This window comes from Barbus barbus, assembly GCF_936440315.1.
Source record: "Barbus barbus genome assembly, chromosome: 3".
NCBI lineage: Eukaryota > Metazoa > Chordata > Actinopteri > Cypriniformes > Cyprinidae > Barbus > Barbus barbus.
In genome coordinates this window covers 13,091,411-13,118,241 of record NC_136731.1, presented here as the reverse complement: position 1 = coordinate 13,118,241, position 26,831 = coordinate 13,091,411, and the positions used below count along the sequence as shown (strand labels likewise).

The 26,831-nt window shown below is 37.0% G+C and overlaps 1 protein-coding gene across 3 annotated transcripts; it reads left to right on the top strand.

Moving 5' to 3' along the window:
- Positions 1-400: 400 nt before the first annotated feature.
- usp36 (ubiquitin specific peptidase 36) lies at positions 401-23,310 on the top strand. Of its 3 annotated transcripts, none has more exons than XM_079379137.1 (21): positions 401-529; positions 3,735-4,012; positions 5,809-6,030; positions 6,815-6,925; positions 7,198-7,300; positions 7,390-7,457; positions 8,216-8,286; positions 8,374-8,456; positions 8,612-8,723; positions 8,804-8,944; positions 12,198-12,298; positions 12,387-12,522; positions 13,698-14,048; positions 14,674-14,880; positions 15,384-15,499; positions 17,264-17,887; positions 18,103-18,302; positions 19,753-19,938; positions 20,355-20,470; positions 20,713-20,847; positions 21,700-23,310. In XM_079379137.1, exons 2-20 carry the CDS (start codon positions 3,760-3,762, stop codon positions 20,842-20,844), a joined length of 3,333 nt encoding a protein of 1,110 aa, XP_079235263.1. In that variant the 5' UTR covers positions 401-529; positions 3,735-3,759; the 3' UTR covers positions 20,845-20,847; positions 21,700-23,310. The 3 variants fall into 3 exon arrangements, with proteins under 3 accessions (XP_079235263.1, XP_079235265.1, XP_079235264.1); XM_079379138.1 differs by having other exon boundaries at positions 402-562; XM_079379139.1 differs by lacking the exons at positions 20,713-20,847; positions 21,700-23,310 and adding an exon at positions 20,124-20,168 and having other exon boundaries at positions 20,355-20,428.
- The last annotated feature ends 3,521 nt before the right edge of the window (positions 23,311-26,831 follow it).

Here is a 26,831-nt window from a genome sequence, read left to right as displayed (position 1 = left end):
ATACAGTGTAAGGAAAATCATTACATAAAGACGTTTGCGAAATGATTTGCTTATTTATATATAATTGTATACGAGCATAATGAACTTATTAACTTGTATGTTTTTCTATAAATAGTATGTAGCTCTATAAACCCCGAAAAGAAACATTTTTAATTCAAATTTGCTTTGCGTTTTTTTATCGTAACCTTGTCAAATCTCTTTTCCAGCGCCCTCTAGCGACCCCCTCGGTGTCCCCGGACCCCAGTTTCTGCCAGCAGCACATACTCCTCGAGTAAACAACGCAGGAATCGAAAGGGTCCATGTTAAAAGTGAGACTTGCCTCCTCTGATTGGACACTGGAGCTATGAATGAAGTGTGTCGTCAGAGCCGTGCTCAAAGCTGATTGGCCGCTCCGTCATGTCAATCACGCGCGTACACGCCCTTTTATAATGCAGCATGGGGCAGAGATCGTAACAAAATGAAGGCTTCGTAGCGGAATATAGTCTTAGCATCACAACAGATCCAACGATTCGCGCTCATTCACGGATGGGTACGTACATGATGTTATTCGCACGCTTTGGAGGTGAGTGGCGGACGGATTTGTGTTCTTTCCACAGAAAACGGCTGTTTGAGGTTAGCAGCAGTATATGAACGCCACGTTAGCTCAAGAAGTCAAGCCTTAAACATGCACCCGACCGCCATCACTGTCGCTAGATTGGACGTTAAACGCTCAAGTGTGCAGAAACGGTGAACGCTGTCGATGAAAACGGCGTTGTTTAGGCTAAAGCGGATGCTAAAGTAGCTTGTTAGTTTGTGATTAGCAGCTCATATGGGATCTAATTAACGTTAGCGACTGCGTCGCGTAACAGCGCAAACACTACACTACATCTTTATATTGACGGTAAATGTACAGTCTTGTGGTAAACAATCCGAGCTGCTAACCGAAAGCCTGCAGGTTCAACCCAAAATAGCGTTAGGGTTCTTCACAAGCTGTCATGGTGATGTCCTTGATCATGAATGCACTCAATTCCTAGCAGCTGCATCGCAATAATCTCTCATAAACGCGCTGTAAAGCTACAGCAAATACTGTAACGTTGTGAGTTGCTGATGGCATCCACCCCTAGCTATTACTAGTTTTATTTTTATTTTTTTTGTTGTAATGTCTTGCTTTTATAATTAAGCTTCGCGTTTTATAAACGTGTGCGGCGTAATGGTATGTGATACATTTTCAGGCCGTGTATCAAAATCTAGCAGCCCTCCTCCTTGAGCACTTTGAGGCTTCATTTGGCGCCTGCTGCACGTGCATGTAATGGAAGTTTCTGAAACACGATTAGAGAAAATATAAGATGAACACAACACGCAGAGAAACCATAAACACATGTTAACGAATTAGAAGCTGGAAACCCGACAGCTAAAGAGTAATAGTGGCTAGTATGTGCTAGTTATATGGCACATGTCCTCACTGGACACGTGCTTTTCAGCCGGAAATACACTCCAGACATTACCTCAGCAGGGAAATACTGTACTGCTAATGTGTGGATAAGTAAACATGTTTAGAATAAATCTCTGAGTATGCCAATAATGCTATCAGGCTAAGTTTTACAATACATGTTGGTACAACACCATAAGAATGACCCTTTTTTCATGTTGTCTTAATGGCTTAAAAGTGCTGCTTTATGCTATTGTTTTAGTGCGTGCTTGTTTTAAAGGCAGCTCTTACTGGCCAGTTTTGTTGTTACTGTTTGCTGTAAAACCCTTATAAGCTAGTTTGAGCTGTATAAATTAATACATTTAAAACACTCTTTATTGTAGATCCATGGGTATAAATGATTGTGTTTGTGACAACATGAACAAACTATGTTAGTAATCAGTAATTGTGGTGTATAATCATTTTAATGTGAATTTCTTGTCCATTAGAAAACAAATTAATGTGGTTTGGGCATCACTAGACCTTTTTTTAAAAAACGGGAATGCCGCTCTGCCCCAATAAAATATTTCTGATAAATATTTGTCTAGTGATAGAGATTTCTGTAAACTGACTTGAGAATATTGAAATGCTCATGTTGTATGTTTGCTATCAGCTGTTTAGAATCTGAACTAGTGTTGCCAGATTATTCACTCTTCTGATGTAATCGGACATAAAGGATTGTAAAAAGGGCCTAATTTGTACCCGTGTTCAGTTTTATTGATTCAGACAGTTAGTTCATGCACTGAATAGTTTGCAGTGGTTTCTCACACCAGAATAGTAACGGGGTACTTCATAAAACAGAAAATGCATCCTTCCCTGCAGTTTTTATTGTACTGGAGGGAAGGATATTTATTGTCTATATATTGATAATCGTAGCAAAATATGTGGACAATTTTTGAAGGGTGGCATATCGAGGAAAGGCTAGAAACATTCCTGGTTTGGAGTGTATTGTGTGTTTAAATCCCGAATGATTTACAAGCTACATTGTTAAATATTAATTGCATTGATTCTCCTCATTCTCTTGATGTTCTTGACATTATACTCATTAATTATTCATTTGTATGTTAATCTTCTTTATGGAGTCATGTTGTTGTTTTTTTTATAATACTCTTGTAAATGATCAATTATTGAAATTTATAATTTCTCTCTGAAACACAATTGAATAAATGGGGATAAATTAATAGAATCTGTGTAATTAATCTGCTGTTGAATATATTGGCAGTAGAGTGAAGGATGCCCGTGAGAATGAATGTCTTAATGCACACGCGCTGCACACAGGCCCAGGTTGTTACATCACTGCTTTTGGCTGACCGCAGCTCGTGCACGGCTGTGTCACCTATTAATCGCAAGTGCACACGAAGGTTAGTCTGCCCTTGTGGCTCGGATGCATGTGCAGCCTGCTTGCTGCTCCTCAGCTCTGTACGTCAGCACTAGACCTGATGAGTAAGCTCATGCAGGACCCAACTGTTCTCTTGGTCCTGAATCACCAAAGTGTGCATCTTATATATTTTTTCAGAAGATCTTTTATTGAGACTTTGTCTGCATGTCAAATTTCAGCCGCCTAAATGAGATTCTTTGTGATTATTTCTAAAGAAACGGGTTATGATTGATATTTTGAGGCTAGGAGCTTTTTTTTTAATGTTGTCAGTTCTCTTTTAATATCTTTATGTAATCCAAATGTTCTGTTTAATTAAAAACGATCATGTAAAAATAATTTGTTTACAATAAGGTCCCATTATTTGATGCAAGTTAAAGAAATAGTTCTCCCTACAATTAAAATTTGCTGAAAGTTTACAGGCCATCCAAGATGTAGATGAGTTTGTTTCTTAATCAGAGCAGATTTGGAGAAATGTAGCGTTCCTTCACTTGCACATCACAGTGAATGGGTGCCGTCAGAATCAGAGGCCAAACAGCTGATAAAGCATTAGCCTATAATAACCCACACGACTCCATCAGTTAACATCTTGTGATGTGAAAAAGATGTGCATTTGTAAGAAACAAGTCTATCATTAAGGCATTTTAACTTTAAAATTTAGCTTTCGGTTAAAATTTGTGTCGTCTATCCGTAATATTGCTTTCTCCGATGAAAAAGTAATCTTGTCTGAATCAGGAGAGAAATATGCATGCACAGATTAAGCACCTTAAAGGGATAGTTCACCCAAAAATGAAAATTAGCCAAAGATTTACTCGTCCTCAAGGCATCCTAGGCGTGTCTGATATTTCTCTTTCAGATGAACACATTCGGAGTTATATATTGTCCTGTCTGTTCCAATCTGTATAATTGCAGTGAATGGTACGGAGCCCCTAACACAATGCCGATAGTGGACAAGCTCAAAGAGGCCCTGAAGCCGGGCCGCAAGGACTCCAGCGATGAGGGTGACCTGAACAAGTTGCTGGCTTCATCTGCCAAGAAAGTGCTTCTGCAGAAGATCGAGTTTGAACCTGCCAGCAAAGGCTTCAGCTACCAGCTGGAGACTCTTAAGACAAAATATGTGATCCTGAATCCCAAGAACGACGGAGCTGCAGCGCAGAGGCCGACTGAACCTGCTCAGATTAAAAGACAAAGTAAGATCACCAACACAGACCTCAGGCCATTTTTCAGGGGTGTTTTTCATTTTAGTTTATAATTGTTAATAAGGATTTGTATTTTCATAAACCTTAAATTGACAGGAAGGTTTTTAGCAATAATTAGATTCAAGCTAAATGTATGTTATTTGATTCTAGTATTTCTGCTCCTTTGGAATAATAGTTTTATTCTTTTGATACCTTTAATAATGTTTTTAATCAATCATATTTAGTTTTAGAATTAGAATTTAGAATCTGGCTTAAATATGTTTTATTTCAAAATTGCCCAAAAAGTTGGTGTGGTGTTAAAAAAAAAGCAAACAAACCATATTCAAGGTAAAATAGTAGTAATATTTAACAGTAAATATTTTTTTCGTGACTGAAATCAGGTTTCACAATATATTAATGCTATTGTAATTTGGTGAAATTCCCTTTGGTTGTTCAATCAAATGGATTCCTATTGAAATGACTGGATGTCGCCTGTAAAAATTTGCTGAACAATGGAAAATGTTACCACTAGTGCTGTAATAATGTAGTGGTGTGGGTGGTGATGGCGCAGTGGATAAGACCCATGCCTTTGGTGTGAGAGACCCGGGTTCGAATCCAATGTGAGACACCAATGTGTCCCTGAGCAAGACACTTAACCCCTAGTTGCTCCAGAGGCGTGTGACCTCTGACATATATAGCAATTGTAAGTCGCTTTGGATAAAAGCGTCAGCTAAATGAATAAATGTAATCGATAAAAAAAAGAATAGCAAATTTTTTCCTGAAATTAATGACGATTAATCCCACCTGACATTAAAGTTTTTAAATATACTTTTATATTGCAATCAAATTAATGTTGCAACAACATAAAGACCAGTATATTTTTAATATTTGTTTAATGGCATCTTGTTTCCTAATATTTAACCATTGACTAGCCATTCAACATTGCAGTATAATTGAGATATTAATGTTAACATTTATTAGACTTTAAAAAAAAAACTATTTCTAATTTAAGTGAACTTAAAAGAATCTTTACATAAACCCAATTATAATGAATGTTTTATTTACCTTTGCCCTTTCGCAAGTAGGAAATGTACAGAAATTGATCAAAGTTAACAACACAATTAAATATAGATCAATCTTTAAAGCTACAAAAGTAATTGATTTCCTTTGTTTTTTTTGTTCATTGGTTAACAGCTGGGTTATTTGATTGCTATTACTTTGTTTCATTTGCTTCACTAGTTTCATTTGCGCTTTAATATGAAATGATACACACTACAGCGTGCACCGCAGTATTTGTGCATGCAATCGAAGAACACGCTACGAGCACAGTATAACAGCTGACAGGACAGGAAGATTCATTTTTACTGACATGGCCTGAGTGCAGTTCACTGATGTTCTACTGAATCTCCTCGTCACCAGTACCGTTTCCGCACTCGTTTGAATAGCACCTGCTACTGAGAAGTGGAGTGCACGTCTGAAAAGTCTGCTGTTTGATGTGGTCGTAAAGATATTCTGAGTCTAACTAAACACAATTCTTGTCTAGAAAAAAACAGACCGACGCAGCAGTTGTGAGTGGGGTGGCCAAAACTAAATCCGCCCAGTGTTAAATATTTTGAACAATTTTAAACTGGAAAAATTAATCGCCTGCGTTTGCGCGCTAATTTTGACAGCACTAATTGTCCACAATTTAATTATGATCCACAATGAATCCCATGTACACATAGTTTTGCTATTAAATCTTTAAATGATTCATAATGCAGCTTTTGGGCAGTCTTCTCTTAATAAACTGGTCTTGTCTTTTCCGACAGTCTCGGAGAGCTTGAGCGTTGGGCAGAGCGATGGGATCCCTGCTCCGCAGAAGATGCTCTTCCCTGGGAACAAGCTGTCCATGAAGTGGGAACGGGTGTATCGGGTTGGAGCCGGCCTCCACAACCTGGGCAACACCTGCTTCCTCAACTCCACTGTGCAGTGTCTCACCTACACCCCGCCGCTGGCCAACTACCTGCTCTCAAAGGAGCACAGCCGATCCTGTGAGCAAGAGCTTCAGTGAATATTACAATGTGAATGCTTGAACAGTGTATTGGAAGCCTGCGGTTGCACATGCTTAACGTGATAAGCATAGTGCTCGACGAAGCCATACTTACCTTGAAATGTCTGTGCCGTTAAACTGCATGTGGTGTTATTCAGGTAGAAAGCTGCGTTTATGCTGACAGTTAACTAACTTAAACTAAATTGCTTAACATGCTACTCTTAAGACCGTTGCAAATTGTGTTCACGTGCTTGTTTAGAGCACCCCAAGTCCAAAATGTAGACATTTCTTTTGTAATTTCAAAACTTCTTGTTTTCCGACAACTAAGCAATATATTAAGATGATTAAATAAAACAATTAGAAAAAAATTTTTTCAAGTGTTTTAAGAATTTAATGTATTGCAGTGACTTTTTTTTCTTCACAAATAGCAATGCCTGCCTAATTAAATTAGAAACATTTACATTTGTTCTAGACATTTCTATGACATTTCCATGTCTACAATATTTTCCAAAGACTTGTGGGAAGGCTGAAAGAACAGCTAATTAAATTAAGACACGTCATGATTTTTTAGCTGTTTTGGCTTATTTTAAAGCTTATTTTGTATCATCTGAAGCCATTCTTCTTTGAACTTTTCTAAGAACCCCTAGTGTCTCACCCTGATTGAGAACCACTGGTTTAAAGTATACATGATTTAAAAAATGCTGACTTTTGTAGAGGTAACTGGTTTGTGCCATTTCATGTCTGGAATTCATTATGAATGCATATCTCCCTTTTGTCTCTTTCAGGTCACCAATCGGGATTCTGCATGATTTGTGTAATGCAGAACCATATCATCCAAGCCTTTGCCAACACAGGCAATGCCATCAAACCTGTATCGTTCATCCGGGATCTGAAAAGTAAGAGCTCCCTCTAATAGCTGAACCAAGTTTGTTCAAGCAAACATGTGGCACTTCCAAATGGCTTTAGAAGCTAAAAGAGATGTACTGGTTACAGGAAGTGCTGCTGATGACTACTGTGTTAGCCTGTGACTAAGTGTTGAGTCATGAGATTGTGTTCCCGATACTCTCGGGAGTGTCGTTTCTGTTCATTAGCACATCACTTTTCCTTTTCTCTATCCCTTTCCTTAGTTGTCCTGTGACATAACCTGACATGTTTTCAAATCCTTCAGAAATTGCTCGCCATTTTCGGTTTGGGAGTCAAGAGGATGCCCATGAGTTTCTGCGTTACACCATTGACGCCATGCAGAAAGCTTGTTTGAACGGATATCCCAAGTAAGACTACTACCGTAATTAAGTCACTGCAGAAACCAAAAGAGTTTGTTTTACTGGATCAGAGGAATAACGAGCCCTTCTGTTCACAGACTGGACAGACAAACACAGGCCACCACCCTGGTCCACCAGATTTTTGGGGGTTATTTGAGGTCTAGAGGTAAGCACAGACATCACGTCAATTTCTAAGGTAAACATGATACATTGAGATTCAAGTGTGTAACGTAATAAGTGTGATTATTTTGCTGCCTATAGAAAATTTTGTATTAAACGGTGATCATCATAAGTGCTTCTACGATTGTTATAATGTTACTTTTGCCTGAGGTTATGATAGAGATATTAGCTATATTACCCAGCTTTATATGCATAGATAAATCATAGAAATACAGTAATAGATGCACTGCCATTCAAAAGTGAATAGAAGTATCTTATGCCTCCCAAGGCTTGCTTTTATTTGATTAAAAATCTGTAATATTGTGAAATGTTATTGCAATTTAAAATGCCTGTTCTATTTGAATATATTTTAAATTGTAAATGTTTTATTACTGGGATGCAAAACTGAATTTCCAGCATCATTACTCCAGTCTTTACTCTTTAGTGTCACGTGATACTTCGGAAATCATTCTAATTTGCTGCTCAAGAAACACTTCTGATTTTGATCAATATTGAAAACAGTTGTTGCTTCATATTTAGCAGAAACCATGAAACTACAGAAAGTTCATAAGAAGAGTGTTTATTTCAAACAGAAATCTTTTATGACATTATAAATGTCTTTACTGTCAGTTCTTGATAAATTTAACACATTCTTGGAGAATAAAAGAATGCGGTTTTATTAAAGCAAATCTTACTGACCCAAACTTTTGAATGGGAGCGTACGATGCACGAATCTGTATCTTTTTTGTTTTCTTTGTTTTGCAGTGAAGTGCTCTATTTGTAAAAGCGTGTCGGATACGTATGACCCGTACCTGGACATCGCTCTGGAGATTCGGGTGAGTTTCTGAAAGCCCTGTGGTTCAGTCACCTCAGCATAATGAATGTGTTTTGTCCCAGACTGAAATCTCCCCTTTTCTTTTCAGCAAGCGGTCAACATCGTCCGTGCTCTGGAACTGTTTGTCAAGGCTGATGTTTTGAGTGGCGAGAATGCCTACATGTGTGCCAAGTGAGTTGTACAACCATAAGAATGGCTCTTTCTTAGAAATGTATTCAATACCATCAAAACGCATTTATGCAGGCCACTCGAGTTCTTGATCCAGTAAGCAACCACCCAGAAGCTCTCAGACAACAGCTGTTCATTATAATCCTTTCTTGCTTTAGATGTAAAAAGAAGGTTCCAGCGTCTAAGAGGTTCACAGTTCACAGAACATCAAATGTGCTGACGCTGTCACTTAAACGGTTCGCCAACTTCAGTGGAGGAAAAATTACCAAGGTATCATCCTATACATGCCAGTGACACACAAACGGGCCTTTATTCTGTGATCAATCTGCTCACTGATGTTTTTCTGTTAGGACGTTGGCTACCCAGAGTTCCTGAACATTCGCCCGTTCATGTCCCAGAGCATAGGCGATCCAGTGATGTATGGCCTCTATGCTGTCCTTGTGCACTCAGGGTACAGCTGCCATGCTGGACACTACTACTGCTACGTCAAGGTGAGCGCTTTTAAATAAAACCCATTTATTTATTCATTTTAGATCATTTTATTTTCTGTAGTATATTCCCAAGTAAAAGAGTATTTAGCTGGAAATATTGTAAGATGAGTTTCACACTGCAGGCAAATGTGGCCCAAATACGTGGTGGTGTTTTGTTTTTTAGTTCCACTAACGCGATATTTACCCCCTGAACGTGATTGGGCTAGTTTTGAGAAGCAGTTGGGGGGTTTTGTTGTGAAAACCTAGAAATCCTGTTCATATCGTTCTTTTTCATATGCGCATCAGTTCAGAACCATGATCTGTTCACACTGTAAATCTGATATTGGCCACATTTAAAACAACAATGTGAACAGCTATACAAAAAAAAAAAATTGGATTTGAGCAAAAATTGGAATTGAGCACTAAGGCTCGCAGTGCGAACATAGTCTAAAGGGGAGGTCACACTGTACTTTTCCTTTCATTGACTTCCATTCATACGCATGCGAATGCTTCAGACGGAAAACGAAAAGTTTTTGCTAAGAAGTTTCGAGTTTTGCTCCTGTTCAAGTTTGGTGAACTCTGACCTGCGAATTCGCATCACGTGAAACCGTGTGACCAACAGCAGATCGATATGTCTGAATTAAAAGAACATGCATGTTGATATTTTAAATGTAGTATTATTTTTTGTTGAATTTAAGTATTTATAATGTGGCGGAGCATGACGTCATATCACGGCCATTGCAGAGTCCGAGGGAAGTTTGCATGCTCAAAGTCTAGTGTGACCACAGCTTAAGTTTTATTCATTGGGATTTCTGTGGAGTACTGTGGTAGTACCATGGCAGGGCTAAATTTCTAAATCTCTGGTAGCCCTTCGGGCAGGTACTCTTCAGATTTTGGTAGCCCCGAAAATTAATTTAACTAGCCCAAATAAAATAAAGACCATAAATGTAAATCAAAAACGTTTTCAATACACAAATATCAAATATTTATTTTACTATTTACAAGGTATCTATTTAAGGCAATTTGAAAAATTATTTCTTATACCATTTTAACGTATTTAAAACTGTCTAAGGCCTTAAAAACTCTTCAGTTTAGTTGTATCAAATTTAAGGACCTTTACTTGCAGAGTAAAACTTTTCTCTATCGGACAGACATTACGGGCACCTGAGCAAAGGCATTCTTTATACCAGACCTGTACAGCACGCACACAAAAAATTGTGTACATTTGAACTTTAATGAGCTATTTAAATTTGATTTGACCCTTGATGTAACTAAATGATGTAGATTTTAGTTTACCCGAGAAAATATTTTTACTGTACAATACACTGCAGTTCAAAAGTTTGGATCAATAAAGTTTTTTTAAAGAAGTTTCTTTTGCTCATCAAGGCTGTATCTATTTGATAAAAATACTGAATATTATTTCACAAAACAATATTGTGAAATATTATTGCAATTTAAAAAATGTTTTCTATTTTAATATACTTTAAAATTGAATGAATTCCTGTGAAGCAAAGCAGTATTTTCAGAGTCACATGATCCTTTAGAAATCATTCTAATCTGATTTTTAATCAATGTTGGAAATAGTTGTTTGTAGTTTTTATTTTATTTTATTTTAATACTGTATTTTTTGGGACCTATGATATTTAAGAAAAAATAAAAAAGTTAAAAAGAACAGTGTTTAGTCAAAATATAGATTTTGTTACAATATAAATCATTCAAAATTGTGGGGTCAATTTTTTTCTGTTTTTAAAGATACTTTAAAAAAGTTTAAAGGAAGTTAAATAAACTTTATTCAGCAAGGATGTGTTAAATGGATAAATTTGATAGGAAAGACTTCTATTGTTAGAAAATATTTCTATTTTGAATAAATGCTGTTCTTTTAATTTTTTTATTAATCAAAGAATCAAAGAAAAAAGTAACACAGTTTCCAAAGAAATATGAAGCAGCACAACAGTTTCAACACTGATAATAAATCAGCATATTATAATGATTTCTGAAGCATCACGGGGCACTGAAGACCGGAGTAATGATGCTGAAAATTCAGCTTTGATCACAGGAATAAATGCTAATTTAAAGTATAGGTATTAAAATAGGAAACCAATATTAGAAATCGCAATAATATTTCACTATCACTGTTTTTTCTGTATTTTTAAAATGAATACAGCCTTGATGAGCAAGAGACTTATAATTAATTATTATCATAATATATAACAAACATCATAACAAACTATTTAAACTGATGGTATAGAATACAAACTGAAGCCAAACTTAAGCTGAGATCTGTAAGTTAAATATTAAAAAAACGTGAACATATGAATTCTTCTATAGCTGTCTAAACATCATGATGAAGTACAGTTTGTACAATACTCTTGTGTGTGACTGTATGTTTCAGAGTTTTGTTACTGTTCTTTGCCCATCCTCCGCTATTTCCAGCACTTAATCAAGCCACTCTTTTTTTAATACACGAGGTCGTTTTATTTCACATGTCATTGCGTTTGCGTTGTCTCTCGTGTTGAGCGCACCGCAACTATTGAAGTATTCAGTTTCTACAGCGACTCATTTGGTGCATATCGTTCTCTTTCTATGAAACCGGTTCTAACTCTGTCGTGACATCAGCTCTATAGCGGTTTGCCCGAGCATTGCTATTCTTTCCCTTTTACTGGCGGCATTCAATCAAATGGCTTCCCAACTCATTTTTGTGCGCGCGAGGCACGTTATTTCTTTTGAGCTGTCTTGGTGGAAGAGCACGGTCGTGCACGCGTTCAGCTTAGAGGGAACATAGCGTGGGAGCCCTGTATTTTAAGATAGCCCGTAGGGCACCGCAGTGATACATTTTGGTAGCCAAACTGGAAAACGCAATAGCCCCGGGACATCGGGCTAGCGATTTTTGCGAGCCCTGCGTGGTTTAGTGAGGCAGTGTATTCAATTGGTTTACCATGGTACTTCTATTGCTACATGTCTCAAAAACCATGAAAACCACGATTCTTTTCCTTTGTGATAAAACAGACTAGAAAAGCTCAATGTAGATAATGTGACTCAAAACCCTTAACTATGTTGTAGATTATGTTGGTATTTTAATATGGTGAGCATAAAAACCTTTGATAGATGGCTGTAATCTCAGAAATCCCCAGTTAATGCAAAAAAAACCTTGGTTGGAAGATCAAGGAACCAGTAAGAGACCCAATAAGCTCGAGGAAAGAACTTGTTACTTGATGTTGTCTTTTTCATGCTTAATTTCTATGGCTAATATTCTGATGCAAATGCCCTTTCATAGGCCAGTAATGGACAGTGGTACCAGATGAATGACTCAATGGTGCATTCCAGTAACATTAAGGTCGTCCTTAATCAGCAGGCCTATGTCCTCTTTTACCTGAGGTAACATTCATGCTCTTTCATCTACTCGTCATATTGTAGTAGCCAGTTGAGATGCCTCATTTTTACAGGCACATCTTTTCTGTGGCAGGATCCCTGAAAAGAAAAATACAGATGCTTCAAATACAAAGCAGAACATAGTGCACTCTGGGAGAACTAATATGACACCGGAGCAGCTGAAGAAGAGCACATTCAATGGACCTTTGTCTTCACCACAGGTTACGAAGGTAGGAACGTCTGACACAATCTGATCTGATATGATATGAATAAAACAAAGGAATTGCTGCCTTTTTTATTGAACAGAATCAGACAGATATGCATTGAAGGATGAAAAAATAGCATCTGATATCAAAAATATCAGTCGCACTGAATCAAAGCTGTATTACAAATTATATATATATATATATATATATATATATATATATATATATATATATATATATATATATATATATATATATATATATATATATATATATATATATATATATATATATATATATATATATATATATATATATATATATTTTTATTTTTTTTTTGTATTATTTTTTTTTATAAATTATGTATGAATATAAATAAAATACAGGCAAGTCACATTTTAATACATTTAGAAATAATGTGAAATAGATCAAGTAAAACAAATAGTTTACAAACCTTATAAACATGCATTTTAGTTTCCTTCACTCCACAATCAAATCTTTCAAATTTAACAAGATCAAGGATAAAAAATATCAATATAAAATAAATTATAGTTGTATTCATTATAGACAACATTATAAGCAGAACTGAATTACTTGCATCTGGAAAAGTACAGATATGCCTAACAAGCACAACATGTGTTAGTTGAATGAGGATAGAAAAAAAAAAACTGAAACCCATGAGTTTGTATTGACCAGTATTTTCTAATTCGTGAACTGAACTATGAACGATATTTGAAAAACATTATTTCTGTTAATTTGACGCACAACATTGTTTGATTTGCAGTATTTTCTACTTTACCACATTAAAAGATGTGACTATAGGGATGAAAAGTGATAGAAAGGTGCTAAATAAACATTTATGTAAATAAATCGCCTGCAAAGTCTGAGGGTGAGATGTGAGTGAGGATTTGGGAAGAGAAATAAGATATTCTATGTGGACTAACTTATGGAAAAGCATTTAAATTGTGGAAAAATTAGGCGAGCAGCTCCCAAAACGATGCAAATACAACATATATGGCTCAATCCAAAATGATGGGCTCATGCATCTCTCTCATGGAACACAGAGCCATTTTGGAATAGAATTCACAGCACATTTCAGACTTGTATTCTAGAAATGACATCATAATCAAGTCAGTCAAAAGAGGCTACCCCTGCCTAACATCACATTCTTTCAAAACCTCTTAATTTTCCTTCTTCAGAAGCTTGATCCCGCTCAGCTGAGAAAAATCCAGTCTGTGGATGGGGGTCTTGGTATTCCAGTAGCCAGGAACTGTTCAGGTGTCCAATCGCCGAAGATGTCTAATGGTACGGGGAACTCCCATGCCCCGCCCAAGCCGCCCAGTGGACCCACACTGATCGAGGAGCCCTTTAAGAAAGTGAAGAAGCCCATACCTCAGCCTCAGTCCCGCAGCAGCACTCCTGCTCCATCCAACGGCCTCTCCAAACCCGACACCGACAAGAGGAGCAACAGCGAGGGCCGCAGCCTGCCATCATCTACCTCACTCAAATCCCTGTCTGACAGCTCCTCAGCAGACACCTCCGAGTCTAAAGTAAGTCTCCGTAGACTTATATGTGCTATTTAAGTGGTGGATTTTTTTAGTTAATGGTGACATGGTATATTTGTTTAAATAGAAACTGTTAAAAGATCTTTTAATATTCATTAAATATTCATTGAATATTTACATTATGACAGTAAGTTAGGACCCAATAAAATCAGTTTTATATCGCAGATTATGAGCGCGATATTGTGTAGCTTGTCATTGAACTACGGCTCTGTGTATTAAAGTGTCATGACCCCCCCCTTTAACACCTTGGATCTGAAAAAGACTAGAAATGGGCGTGTAAAACTGTGGAAAAGTGGGAGTGGGAAAACTTTGCTTTTTGAACCGGAAATTGCTTCAAAAAACAAAAAAATGCATGATAAAGCTGTTTTTACTGATGTACAGCCTGTTCATATGTTAACATCTCAAAAAATGTGTTTTAGGGTGTCATGACACTTTAAATGCTGCTCCATCTGAAAGCACGTGAATCTACAGAACCGGCTTTACTGACGAGATGCGCTTGACAACGACATGCGATTTTATTGTGCAGCCCTAATTATGATTAATATTTTTGGCCTATTCGTCCAGCCCTAGTTTGATGTTCATCTCGGAAGTCTTTTGTGTTTTCTCTCAGGAGTCTATTGGCACGAGGAGTGCGCCTGTTGGTCATGTATCTCGTGTGAACAGTCCAGCATCTCCAGCTAAGAGCACAGAGCGTGTGAACTCAGAGGAGCAGAAGGTGGTGAAACTCAAACCCCAGGCCCTCACCAATGTCTCATCAGAGCCCGTCAGCACCATGTCCCCGCCACCCGCCAAACGACTCGCCCTGTCCGCCAAGAAGGTCAGTCTACCAGCTCCATCCACCCTTGTTTCATCTGCTGGTGGTTTTCAAGACTGTTTGTGTGTTTGCCTTCCCATGTTTGTCCACTTCATTCCTTGTCGATGTACGGGTGTTGAAAAAGTCTTTCCTTAAAATCTGGAGCCTTGACATGTTGCTCACACCGGCCAGTAATAATACAATAATAATAATAATGCGTTTACTTCTTTCAGCTCATATCTGTTTTGTCGGTTTGCAGTCTGCACTGCTGTCCTTTTTAAAAAAAAGTTTTTTTTTTTTTTTTTTTTTTTTTTTTTTCTAACAACTTCTAATTCTTCTCTGCTACACTTTCTTTTTTTCCTTCCCCCTTCCTACTTCTTTCTTTCTTTTTGTTTGGTCTTGATGATTTCTTCCCCGTATGGGTCCCTTTGTCTCATTGTCACGTTTCATGGCTATGTTTTTTTTATTTTTTTTATTTTATATTTTTTTTTAGACCACAAAGTTTTTATTTATGTCAATAACTGCAGGCCAGTCCCCGGCAGAGCCCGAGCAGCAGCACTGAGGCTCCGCCCCCTTCATCTCATCATCTGTCCAGAGACCCCACACACCTTCTCAGCCGGGCCTCAACCCACCCGCACCACAGGTACTCCCTCACTCTGAAAGTGAGAGCAGATTCGGTTGAATTTTAGCTTTTGTTTCCGGGTGAAACCATTTGCTTTTCACAATCCAATCAATTCCAGTAGTACATATTTGATATTTATATTTGATTTGATGTGACTGAAGGCTGTTAGGAACAGCAGTATAGTCTATTAAGTTGTACACAAACAAAACTTTGTTATTAGTGGTAAATTTAAGTTTAGTCTTTGGTTCAGTGTGCTGCATCAGAGCTGCTTTGCTGTTGTCATGACACTCAGCACACATCTTGCTTGATTTCGACTGCACATCCCACGTCTCCCTGCTAAAAAACCTAGTGAGCTGAGGTTCTGTTTTAATGCAGTAAAGGCTGTTGCAGAAGGTGGGCAGCTCTTAAAATATTTTGGCAAATTCTACAGCAGCAATGATTGTATCATTCACTGGCAAGAAAACCCCAGAAATCATTGTGGGAAGTTGTTAAAGAAATACTTATAAATATAGGGAATCCAGAACTGATAAGCATTGATGATAATAGTAGGAATAGGAATCTCCATTTCAGTTAGGATTTAGTTTATTCATGCACATCACTATAATCTTTAATTAAAAAGATTAAAGGGAAATTAAAATGGTAATTTCACTCAGCTATACATCACTTGGAGAAGAAAAGTAGGTCGCAATTTCCATTTCATGCTGGCTTTAAGATGAAAGTCTGAAAAACTCCCACTAACCTGCATTAAAACCATAATGAAATAGTGACAGATCTTTTCTACCATATTGTGATGTACATCAGAATGTAACAGATTATCAAAGTATTATGACATTTTGATAAATTGATCAAAAAAATTGAAATTCTTTAATTGTTTTTTTACAAAAAATGGAAATCATAATGGTAACGCTTTAGTTTAGGGTACAGTTCTCACTATTGCTTATTAGAATGGATATTACTAGTATCCTGACTGATTATTAGTATTTATAAAGCACATATTAATGCTTTATTCTGCATGACCATATTTTAGAACCCCTTACTATACCCCATACCTAAACTTAACTACTTTACTAACTATTCATAAGCAGCAAATTAGGAGTTTGTTAATAGTGGGAATAGTAATAGTTAATAGTTAGTGAGATAAGTTAGTGTTAATAGTGAGAATTAGAGAAAAAATTAAATTATCTATAAAACAATGTTTGTTCGGAGTCTGTATGCAATGTTTGATCGAAGTTACAGTAATTAAACAAGTTGAATAGTTAACAAAAATGAAAATTGTCATTTATTTGCTCACCCTCGTGTTTCAAATCCATATGATTTGTGTTAATAAACATCTGTAAATATGGGTAAATTCAGTGCAGTCGCAGTACATAGTGACACTCTTAATGTCGCACTTAAAAGCCGTTGCTTTGATTTATACAACCTGATATTTAAGGGATTTTTAAGAGTAAAATTGCAGTGTCCCTCATTTCCTTCTCAAGAAGGAAAACCATACAGGTTTGGAAAGACATTAGTTAATGCTTATTAAAATGTTCAGGTATTTTGAGTGAACCATCTCTTTAATACCTTGATAAACCCCTGAAGAAGTATTTGAGGAGAATCAATACAGTGCTGCTTTATTTTTATAAAATGTATAATTATTATTATTTTTTTTTTATATAAAATTAAGTTCCCCAAATCATAGTAGTACCGGGACTGAAGACAGATGTATTGTTATATCTATTCTCATTTACCTATCAAAGTACATCTCTACTCCTAATAATTAAAATCTTTCTGTCTTTTGTGCAGATTTTCAACTCATTCGCTCAACCTGCAATCTCCACCTTCAACTTACCATCCTAAAGAATCAAGTCCCCTTAAACGGCCCTCCTCCACTCTGGAGCCTCTCTCTCCACAGACCAATGGAATTAAGCCCAGTGCACCCAGACCAATTCACAACCAGACCCTGTCAGCCACAACTACAGGATTACTCCAGGTACTCGCCAGTCCCACTCTAAAAAAGAAAAAAAAGAAACTAAAACGACGACATTCAGAAGTAGAGCAGGATGCCCCTAAAGAATCAGCCCCAGAAGAACCAAAGTCAAGTACTGAAAAAAGGAAGAAGAAGAAAAAGAAAAAGAGGAAAAGGGGACAAGAGGCAAATGGTCTTGAGGGACAGCGGGAGTGTGTGCTGTCCCATCTCGAGCCCCATCAAGATGAGGACTGGTGTCTTGGAGAAACTTGGAGCATCGTCTCGGAAGCCAAAGAAAAGGAGTTTGATACATCTAAAGCGGCAAAGAATCATGAGACCAAACCTCAGTCAGCGTCTCCGACTGACCAGCCAGAGACGGACACTGTCCCGAAGAAGAAAAAGAAGCACAAACTCAAAGAGCAGGTTAAAGAGATCAGCAATGGAGACACGGCTTCAAAGTGGTAAGTTGGTTACTGAAATCTTTAATATACTGCATTTTTTTTACATATACACAAGGGTTGTGTACTTGGAGCCTAAAGTATACTTCAGTTTTAATGCGTAAAGTCAACACCAGTATAAAAAAAAAAAAAAAAAATTACATTAGTTGCAACATATCTTTTAAATGCATAATGTTACTGCACTACTTCACTTTAACTGTTTTATTCTTGTCTTTCAGTGCTGTTGTAATAGAGGTTAGTGGTGCAAACACAGAATACCAAGAAGAGACCAAGAAGAAAAAGAAAAAGAGAAAACAAAAAGATTTCAGAGAAGAGGAGGAGAGACCGAGGGATAAAGAAAAACGTCACGTGGAGCTTCAAGACACCAATGGAGTCGAGTCTCCTAGTCAGATGGGCAATACGGGCAAGCATAAATCTGGTAATCCCAGCACAAGTGTTATTATATATTCCGTTGTAGACTTCATAGACGTTTTTTTTTTTTTTAGTACATTGGTCTCAACCTCAATTCCTGGAGGGCCACAGCTCTGCACAGTTTTGCTCCTACCCTAATCAAACACACCTGAACCAGCTAAATCAAGCTCTTCAGGATTATTAGAAACTTCCAAGCAGGTGTGATTTGAGCCGTGGCCCTCCAGGAATTGAGTTTGAGACCACTGGTTTAGTATTTTAAAGAATCATGGGGAGGTGCATTTGCTGCTCTGCTTAAAGGGAAAGTTCACCCAAAAATGAAAATGTGATGTTTATCTGCTCACCCCCAGGGCATCCGAGATGTAGGTGACTTTGTTTCTTCAGTAGAACACGAACAAAGATTTTTAACTCTTTGAGCTTTCCTGTAGCTCAAATAGTAGAGCATGGCGCTAGCAACGCCAAGGTCATGGGTTCAATTCCCAGGGAAAGCAAGAGCTGATCAAATGTAAAAACTGTAACTTGAATGCAATGTAAGTCACTTTGGATAAAAGTGTCTGCTAAATATGTAAATGTAACTCAAACTGTTGTAGTCTGTCAGTCATATAATGGCAGTCAATAGTACTCACGGCTTTGAGAATCAAAAAAACATACACAGACAAAACCAAATTACACCCTGCGGCTCGAGACGATACATTGAGGTCTAAAGACACAAAATGATTGGTCTGCGCAAGAAACTGAACAGTATTTATATCGTTTTTTACCTCTTATCCACCGTCATGTCTAACTGTCCTGAGTGCGCCCTCAACAGCCGACGCGTCTCTTGCTTTACGGCAGATCACATCTTTATAAGTGCATTACCGCCACCTATCTGTCAAATTGACTAATGACACTCCTAATTGAGATTGTAGATAGTGTCAATGTCCATTTGAGAGATAGGTAGCGGTAATGCACTTATAAGTCTGCGATCCTCCGTAAAACTAGAAGACATGTCACGCGCCAACTGTTGTGAACGCGCTCGGAGGTAAAAAAAAACGATATAAATACTGTTCAGTTTCTTGCACAGACCGGTTGTTTTGTGTCTTTAGACCTCAGTGTATCGTCACGAGCCGCAGAGTTTAATTTGGTTTTGTCTGTTCATTTATTTATTTTTTCTCTCAAAGCCGTGAGTACCATTGACTAAGTTTATATGACTGACAGACTGCAACGGTTTGAGTTAAAAATCTTCGTTTGTGTTCTACTGAAGTCATCTACATCTTGGATGCCCTGGGGGTAAGCAGATAAACATGGGTGAACTATCCATTTAAAGGCATCATCCATAACTATTGACTTAAATTAGGCTGAAATGTTCATATCAAATGTGAACTCTGCTGGACTTCAAATAAACTATGCAGCAGAACACAGTGTGTACTAAAATCTGAAATCATATTTCAGAGTTAAACTTCTGCATTTTTCTGTTCCAGCTGCCGTGATCGTTTGGGACAGCCAGGTTCAGGACGGCTACAAGCGTGAACAGAACCATCGAGAAGCAGAAGGCACGTCGAGAAAAGGCCCATGCTCTGCTCCTGTGTGCTGGGATGGCAAGAAAAGCTGTGATGTAGTCGAGGAGCTCCTCAAGAACTCCTCAGATAAAGCTTATGGAACTGAGGGTGAGTTTTCAGTCATAAGTCAACCGATCCTTGTGCACAAAACCTCTCCGTTTCCCTGGGAATTGGAGAAGTTAAAATTCAGTTACAAGTCATTCTTAAACTTTGTCGTTAGACATTTCAAATGAAAATGGACAGTTTTTGTTTCTGTTTGTGATTCGTTTTAAATGGCCTGTTTTTGTGTTCAGAACTATACTGGGGAAAATGAATGATGGGAAAACAGAAAACAATTGGTAGTTGAATTCTTACATTTTAATTTTTACATTACTTCCTCTTTACTGTTATATGAAGCACAGGAAAAGTGAATTAAGGTTAACCATATGACTTCAAACGCTCTTAAAGTTCTCATCCACACCTATACTTGAATTCTTACCATGACCTGAAATACTGACAGCATCTTGAATAATTTTGTTCAACAGTCCTCAGTTGGGAAGGAGATCCGTCGGCCATTAGCAGAGATGCCGCAGAGGATGCACGCTATGCCATAAACGACACTGTCATTGACGAGTGGGACAGGGACTTTGACAGTGGAAAGGTGAGGACTACAACTTATTTTTGAGCATTGTTTACTCAAGGTAATTCATGTTGACTGGTAGTGACTATGGTTGCATTTTAGTCTCTACTAGTCAGTCGGAATAGTGTACTAGTGCTGTTTTTGCAGTATGTGCACAGAACACTATGTGCTGTATTTACTAATAAAGCAATAACAACTTAAAAATAGATATGTATGTGTTAGGGCTATATATTAAGTCATTTAGCTTCTTTCCTCTTGAATAGGTAAAGAAAATGAAAAAATACAAAAAGGAGAAGAGGAGGAATGGAAATGTCTTCCAGAAGATCCAAGAGCATCGTAACATGTGGTCAGTCACACCGGGAGGCAGACGGAGCAGTCTGGGGTTTCGCCACTGAAAGGTACACTTTTTATTTATTTTTTTGTCTGTACCCATTTCTACCAATGAATACTTTTCCTATGCCAACTACAAAAGTACTAAACAATTATCCATTCTTTCTATTATACAAGTATTTTAGTCTAGTTTTAGTCAATGAAAATTGATATTTTAGCAATAAGATTAATTAACCATACAGCAGTATTAATTTTGGCAGCCATTTTTTATTTAGTCTTAGTCTTAATGTACATTTTAGTTATAATTAACTCTATAAACTAAATATATTAAGTCAATGAAAGGTATGAGCATTTTTTAAGTTTTAAATTAATTATTTTTTCTTAACTAATTTTGTTTTACTGAAGTGGCCAATCACAAAAGGAATGTCTTTTTGGTGACGCTAAAAACATAGGACTTCTGCATCAATTTGATGTCATGACACCAGTTTTAGCAAGAAAAGATTGGTGCTCCAAAATAAAGCCTCCATCAGTAAAATAATGTGCAGGTTAAGGTGGTTTATAATTAAAACGTCTTTATTAAATGACTCTTGAGCGAATTAAATGGCCTATCACAATTATTAAATAGTCTGAATGTATTTGCAGGTTAAAATTCTATTCACATGCTGCTGTTCAAATATGGACATTTTTATTAAAAATAAGTCAACATGAAGTATCTTTATCCTTTAGACTTCTGTGTTTTGTGGAGAACAGTATTCATCAGCTTGAAATTATTTGTTCCATCCATAATTTTATTTTATCTCCCTATTTTCCCATTTAAAACCCTCGATATGCAGACTTAAAATTATAGACTTTTTATTTGAATAAATATATTAAAACTTAAGATAATGTTTATAACCAGCTGTTTCACTGTCTTTCTGCAGGTTTGAAATGTGGATCCCCGTCGTGTGCCCCGACCAGACCAGTTGCCTTATTGGATCATCAGCAGTCGGATCTGTCCGAGTTTCTTCTGAAGAACACGAGCGCAGCAGTACTGTGAAATCAAGCGATGAGACTGAGGTCGTCTCCTGAGGCTTTAGTCACCGTCTGAAATCCAAAACACACACCACTTACGGTGCCATTATGATCTTAGGATCATAGGAAATAAGACAAACCGTAGAGTTTGCACCCTGTTAACCTTTAATGAACAAATGTTTACCAGGGCTGGATTATTTAGGCAGGACTACACAACATGGCGAGCATTCAGGCTGTGATGAAAACTACCTGATCTGGGGTCTTTTATTAAGAAGAAAATCCTCACACTTTCTAGAAATGGGAAAATGTCGCCCCTCCCTCCAATGACTCAACAAATATCATTATTCCCTTTATGGAACTTTTGTTCGCTAAATTATTTTGCTTTTTCATCTTTGGGCCAGATATTATTAGGCAGTTATTTGCCTGAATGGATCATCTGTTGGAGGAAGTAGTGTTGCCACAGACACACAGCCCTGCTGTCTTACATCGCAATACATTTATTGCTTGTGATTGTATACTTTCATGTCTTGCCTGCTTGAATACTAGCTCATCTTCCTTCTCCAACTCACCTTTGCAGTGTTTGATTTTGTCACATTTTGAGGAAATGAGACAATTTCTGCAGTTTCTATAAGATTTCTCCTCAGATTGCCCAAAACGCCACCATTTCCAGTCAGACGACGTGGTCTTTATGCACAGGGCTGCATACAACAATGCAATACATTTCATGAGCTAAAACATGGGCCTTAACACAAACCACTGTGTTTCTGCCAGGAGGGCTGAATTATTTAATAATTGGAGTATCCCCTTGTCTTTGATTTAGCGTGTCTCATCCTGTATCTCTTTCCTACTCTCTATGCAACTACAGCAATCCCATGGATGCCCTGCGAAGGGGTCAGTCCAGGGAAAAACTCCACATAAGCTGGTCCAAACGTCATCTGTGTGAGCTGTTAGCAGTGCTATTATACATCGGGTCAAAATGATGTACATGCTTATCCACTCAAGAGCCGTCATAGGAGTAAACCAATGTTGAAGCTTTCCTATTTAGGACATTGTACAGTCTACCTTGTGCTCGCTCTCTGTGCCCCCATCCCTTCATGAATCCTTGGGTTTTAGAAAAGTTGCCTTGGTTTGATTTTTAAAAATGAATAGAACATATTGCAAATTATACTTATTAAAACATGTTAAAATGCACATTGCTAAATGGAAGCCTAATGTATTTAAGGTTTGTGGAATTGTAAATGGGAAATTTTATTAACCAATAGATGTGTGTCTGGAAGGCTGCTCTGAAGTCTTGTTCAGGACCCAGACACTATGCGTTCTGTAGGATGTCTGTATTCTCTTAGAAATTCACTTGAGAGAGGTTATTTTCAGAGACTGAAAGCTGAAGAACACATGAGTGTCTTTGTCATATTTGAATCGATGGTTCTGTACCTAATGCCTTTTCTGAAAACGATAAGTCATTCATTATTGCAAATACATAAATATAGGTATACCGGTGCAATAAAGTTGTGATTTTTGTGAAAAGCTTGTTTTTCGGTTTTCCCTGTATTTTCAATCCAATAGCAGACAATCTGATTTTGGATCCGTTTGTAACATAAAGGTGTTGTATTGGTTTAGAAGAATATAGCAAGAGGCTTAAAAGATTCAACTGTCAAAAAGTCTAATAGTTTGTCACTAGATTGCTGAAGATTGTTTAACATCTTACATTTTATCGTAAAACAGTTGATGTGCTTATTTTAAATGTTTAGCTAGCTTTTCACTTCAGTTTGACCGCTGAGGTGGACCAGCCTAAATCTTTTACATTTGTCATCCAAGATTATATTTTCAGGAGTTGTTTTTTGTTTGGACTTGAATGAGCTGGTCTCGTCTAGTCCTAAAAAAAAACATATGGTCTTGCGATAGACTTGAGTTCGAGACTCGTCTCAAGTCTGTCTTTTTAAGACTACCAGGGGCCTGTTTCGTAAAGCAAGTTTTCCAAACAAGCCAGGCTTATTTTAGTTAGTAAAAACTAACTGAAATAAGCCTGGCTTGTTTGGTAAACTTGCTTTATGAAACAGCCCCCTGGACCCTTAATCTCGAGCTGGTCTCAACTAATCAGATATTAGATATTAACTAGTCAAATATGGTCTTGGATTCAGATTTGAGCCTGACTCCAGTTTTGTCCAGACTCGAGTACTACAACACTGTTGCGGAATAGATTTATAAACTTTAAGTAAATACGTCATAAGCTGATATCTTAAATATCAACATTAGTGTCTTACAGTCCTTTAGAACTAAAAAAAAAGATGTCAGGACTGAATTAGAAAATTGTGCAAATGTGAACCAGAAAAGAAACCAGCTGCACATGAACTCAGACCTCATTGCCACCACCAAAACCAGGAGTCAGGGCCCAGCTTTCTGAATTACAGGTCATGTTCAAGAAATTAATTTGATTCAAATCATACGGCCCATGGCGCATTTTCATGCAAATTAAAACTGCAGACCGAGTAGAGCCAGACAGTGCTTTTGATGGTGGTGTCTGCTGAAAAGACATGATTACAAGATCAATGAGGTTGTGGTGCCTGACCTTCAGACATTCTGGAAGATGAAGACGAATGCAAATTAATAAGCAAAATCAATCCCTGCTCCCCTCAGGTGTCAATGCATTGGCAGGCCTTTTATATAATTATATTAATTATATACAAAAATTAATATAATTACATAATAGCCAAATTAAAATTACTTAATTATTAAAAATATAATGCTCTTGTCTTGTGTATTGTTGAACATTTGATTTCAAAAGCATTAATGCCTGTTTTTGCTACTATAACTGCTTACTGTTATTCCTTTCTTCAGGGAAGGGGTTTCACTAAACTTTGGGAGTTAAAGGGGGTTCTACATACTTTACCCCTATGGAGTACTGTAGAGGACAGTACACACCTTGGGTAGCTGTAAATGTGATTGGTTATGTAAATGTTACTGCTCCCGAATGGAAGTATATCAGTATATTGGAGTATCTCATAAGCCACACAAATGAGTGATCGTTATATTATGATTTTCATGTGACTCTGAAAGTTTCCTTTGTGCGTGAAACTCTTTGCGCAGTCGTGACACGTGAAAGGGTTTTTCTTCTTAGGGATTTTCATGTGACAAAAGGCTTCCGTGAAACTCGATCATTTTGACGCATACAATGTATTATTGGCTATTGCTACAAATATACCTGAGCTACTTATGACTGGTTTTGTGCCACATTTAAAATCATATAAAAAAATAGTAAATGTACAAGTAATATTCATATGTAGCCCCCTTTTTTAATCAATAACATTTTTATAAGTAACTGTAATTTAATAACATATTTTTCCCTCATTAACTGCAACGGATTACAGTTAGATTTACTTTGTAATTAAATTATGTGACACTGTTACATAGTTACTCCCAATACTGCTCAGTTTTACTCCCAAAACAGCTTAATGCTGTTTTTTTTATTTATTATTATTATGATGCATCAAACAATAAACATATAGAAAAGTCAGAACATATAGAACTTCTACAGGAATAAAATGACATTCAAATCTGCATCAACGTTTCACAAACAAAATTAAATAATAAAATACAAATAAATATAAAAATAATTAACACAGAAAACCTTATGCATCAGTGGTGTTATTACCAAAAAACAAATTATCATAATATTTCAAGAATCTATTGTTTTTAATCAACCTAAGATATTTAAGAAATGCATCAACTTCAAATAAGAAATGTGAAAAAGTTGCCTGCAAAACAGATATTTTTCTTATGAATAATGATAATAATAAATGCCAATAAAACTTGCAATTCAAGGCCATGAGGTTATTTTTCAGGTTTTAGTTCTGTGGTTATTTTACTGTTCCTGTGATTTGATAACTTCAGCCACAAATGAACTGGTGAGGTGCATGAAGTTTTGTGACCTTAACATATATTTTTCTCAGCAGTCAATAACACCAATCTATCTGTTCCTCATTGTGCATTCATCTGGACAGCTCATGCTGCACGCTTCTTCATAACCTTCTTCACTCTCCTCTTTAATGAAATGCATCTCCACAGATTTCAGTCGTTTCACATGCACTTATTCATGCTGGTTTGAAAGAGGAACTTTGTCACGTTACAATAAAGAAAATATTCCCAGCATTTTCTGGAACTGACTCTTTAGTTTGTTGTGATGCTGATCTCCATTTGAATGTTGGATATACTTCTGCTGGATGTTCTTCTGATCTTCTTCGTCTTTGAATTACTGGCAGATGAAGCTACATAGACACACACCGCCATCTACTGTTTATTAACGCTATATGCTGTCACCCAGATGCTCTTCAGGAGTCAGGACATGTACAGTAACTACTATATCAGAATACAGTGCCACATAGCAGCCAACTGACACAATCTTAAGAACTGACATAATTATGATAAACAACAGTATTCATATGCGATAAATCACTAGTAATAACTAGCTACAGTTTACTTGTTCTCTGCTCAGGACAAGGTTTTCCTCCATTTATTTCTGGTAATTTCTTATACAATCAGTACACTGTACACTACAATACCATATTACAAGTATTTTTACTGTATTTTTTAACGGTTATGATTAAGCTATGCCTCCTCATAGAGAGTAACTTTTTTAGTTCTCCATGCATCACCTTTAAACAGATGAACTAACAAAATTTAAATAACAGGATAAAAATAATAGACTTGTTGCTCACAGGCATAAAAGACTAGCATCTAGACAAGTTGTGGCATTTCACACTGCCACAATAATACACACTGTTTTAAAGTTGTTAACAAGTACAATATTTCTAGTTCAGTGTCCCATTACGTAGAACGGCAGCTGATTCATTTCTTGCAGGTAAAGTGCTGTTGTAAGTCAGACAAACAGCCTGTGATTAAACCCATGAATTTAGATGGCAAATAACTATCTGAAGATGAATGCATCCTGTTGAACCTTCTCAGTGCTTCTCATGTGGTCAGTCTTATTCCATATAATACATGTTTATATGTAAAATTATATTTATATAAAACATAAACACTCATA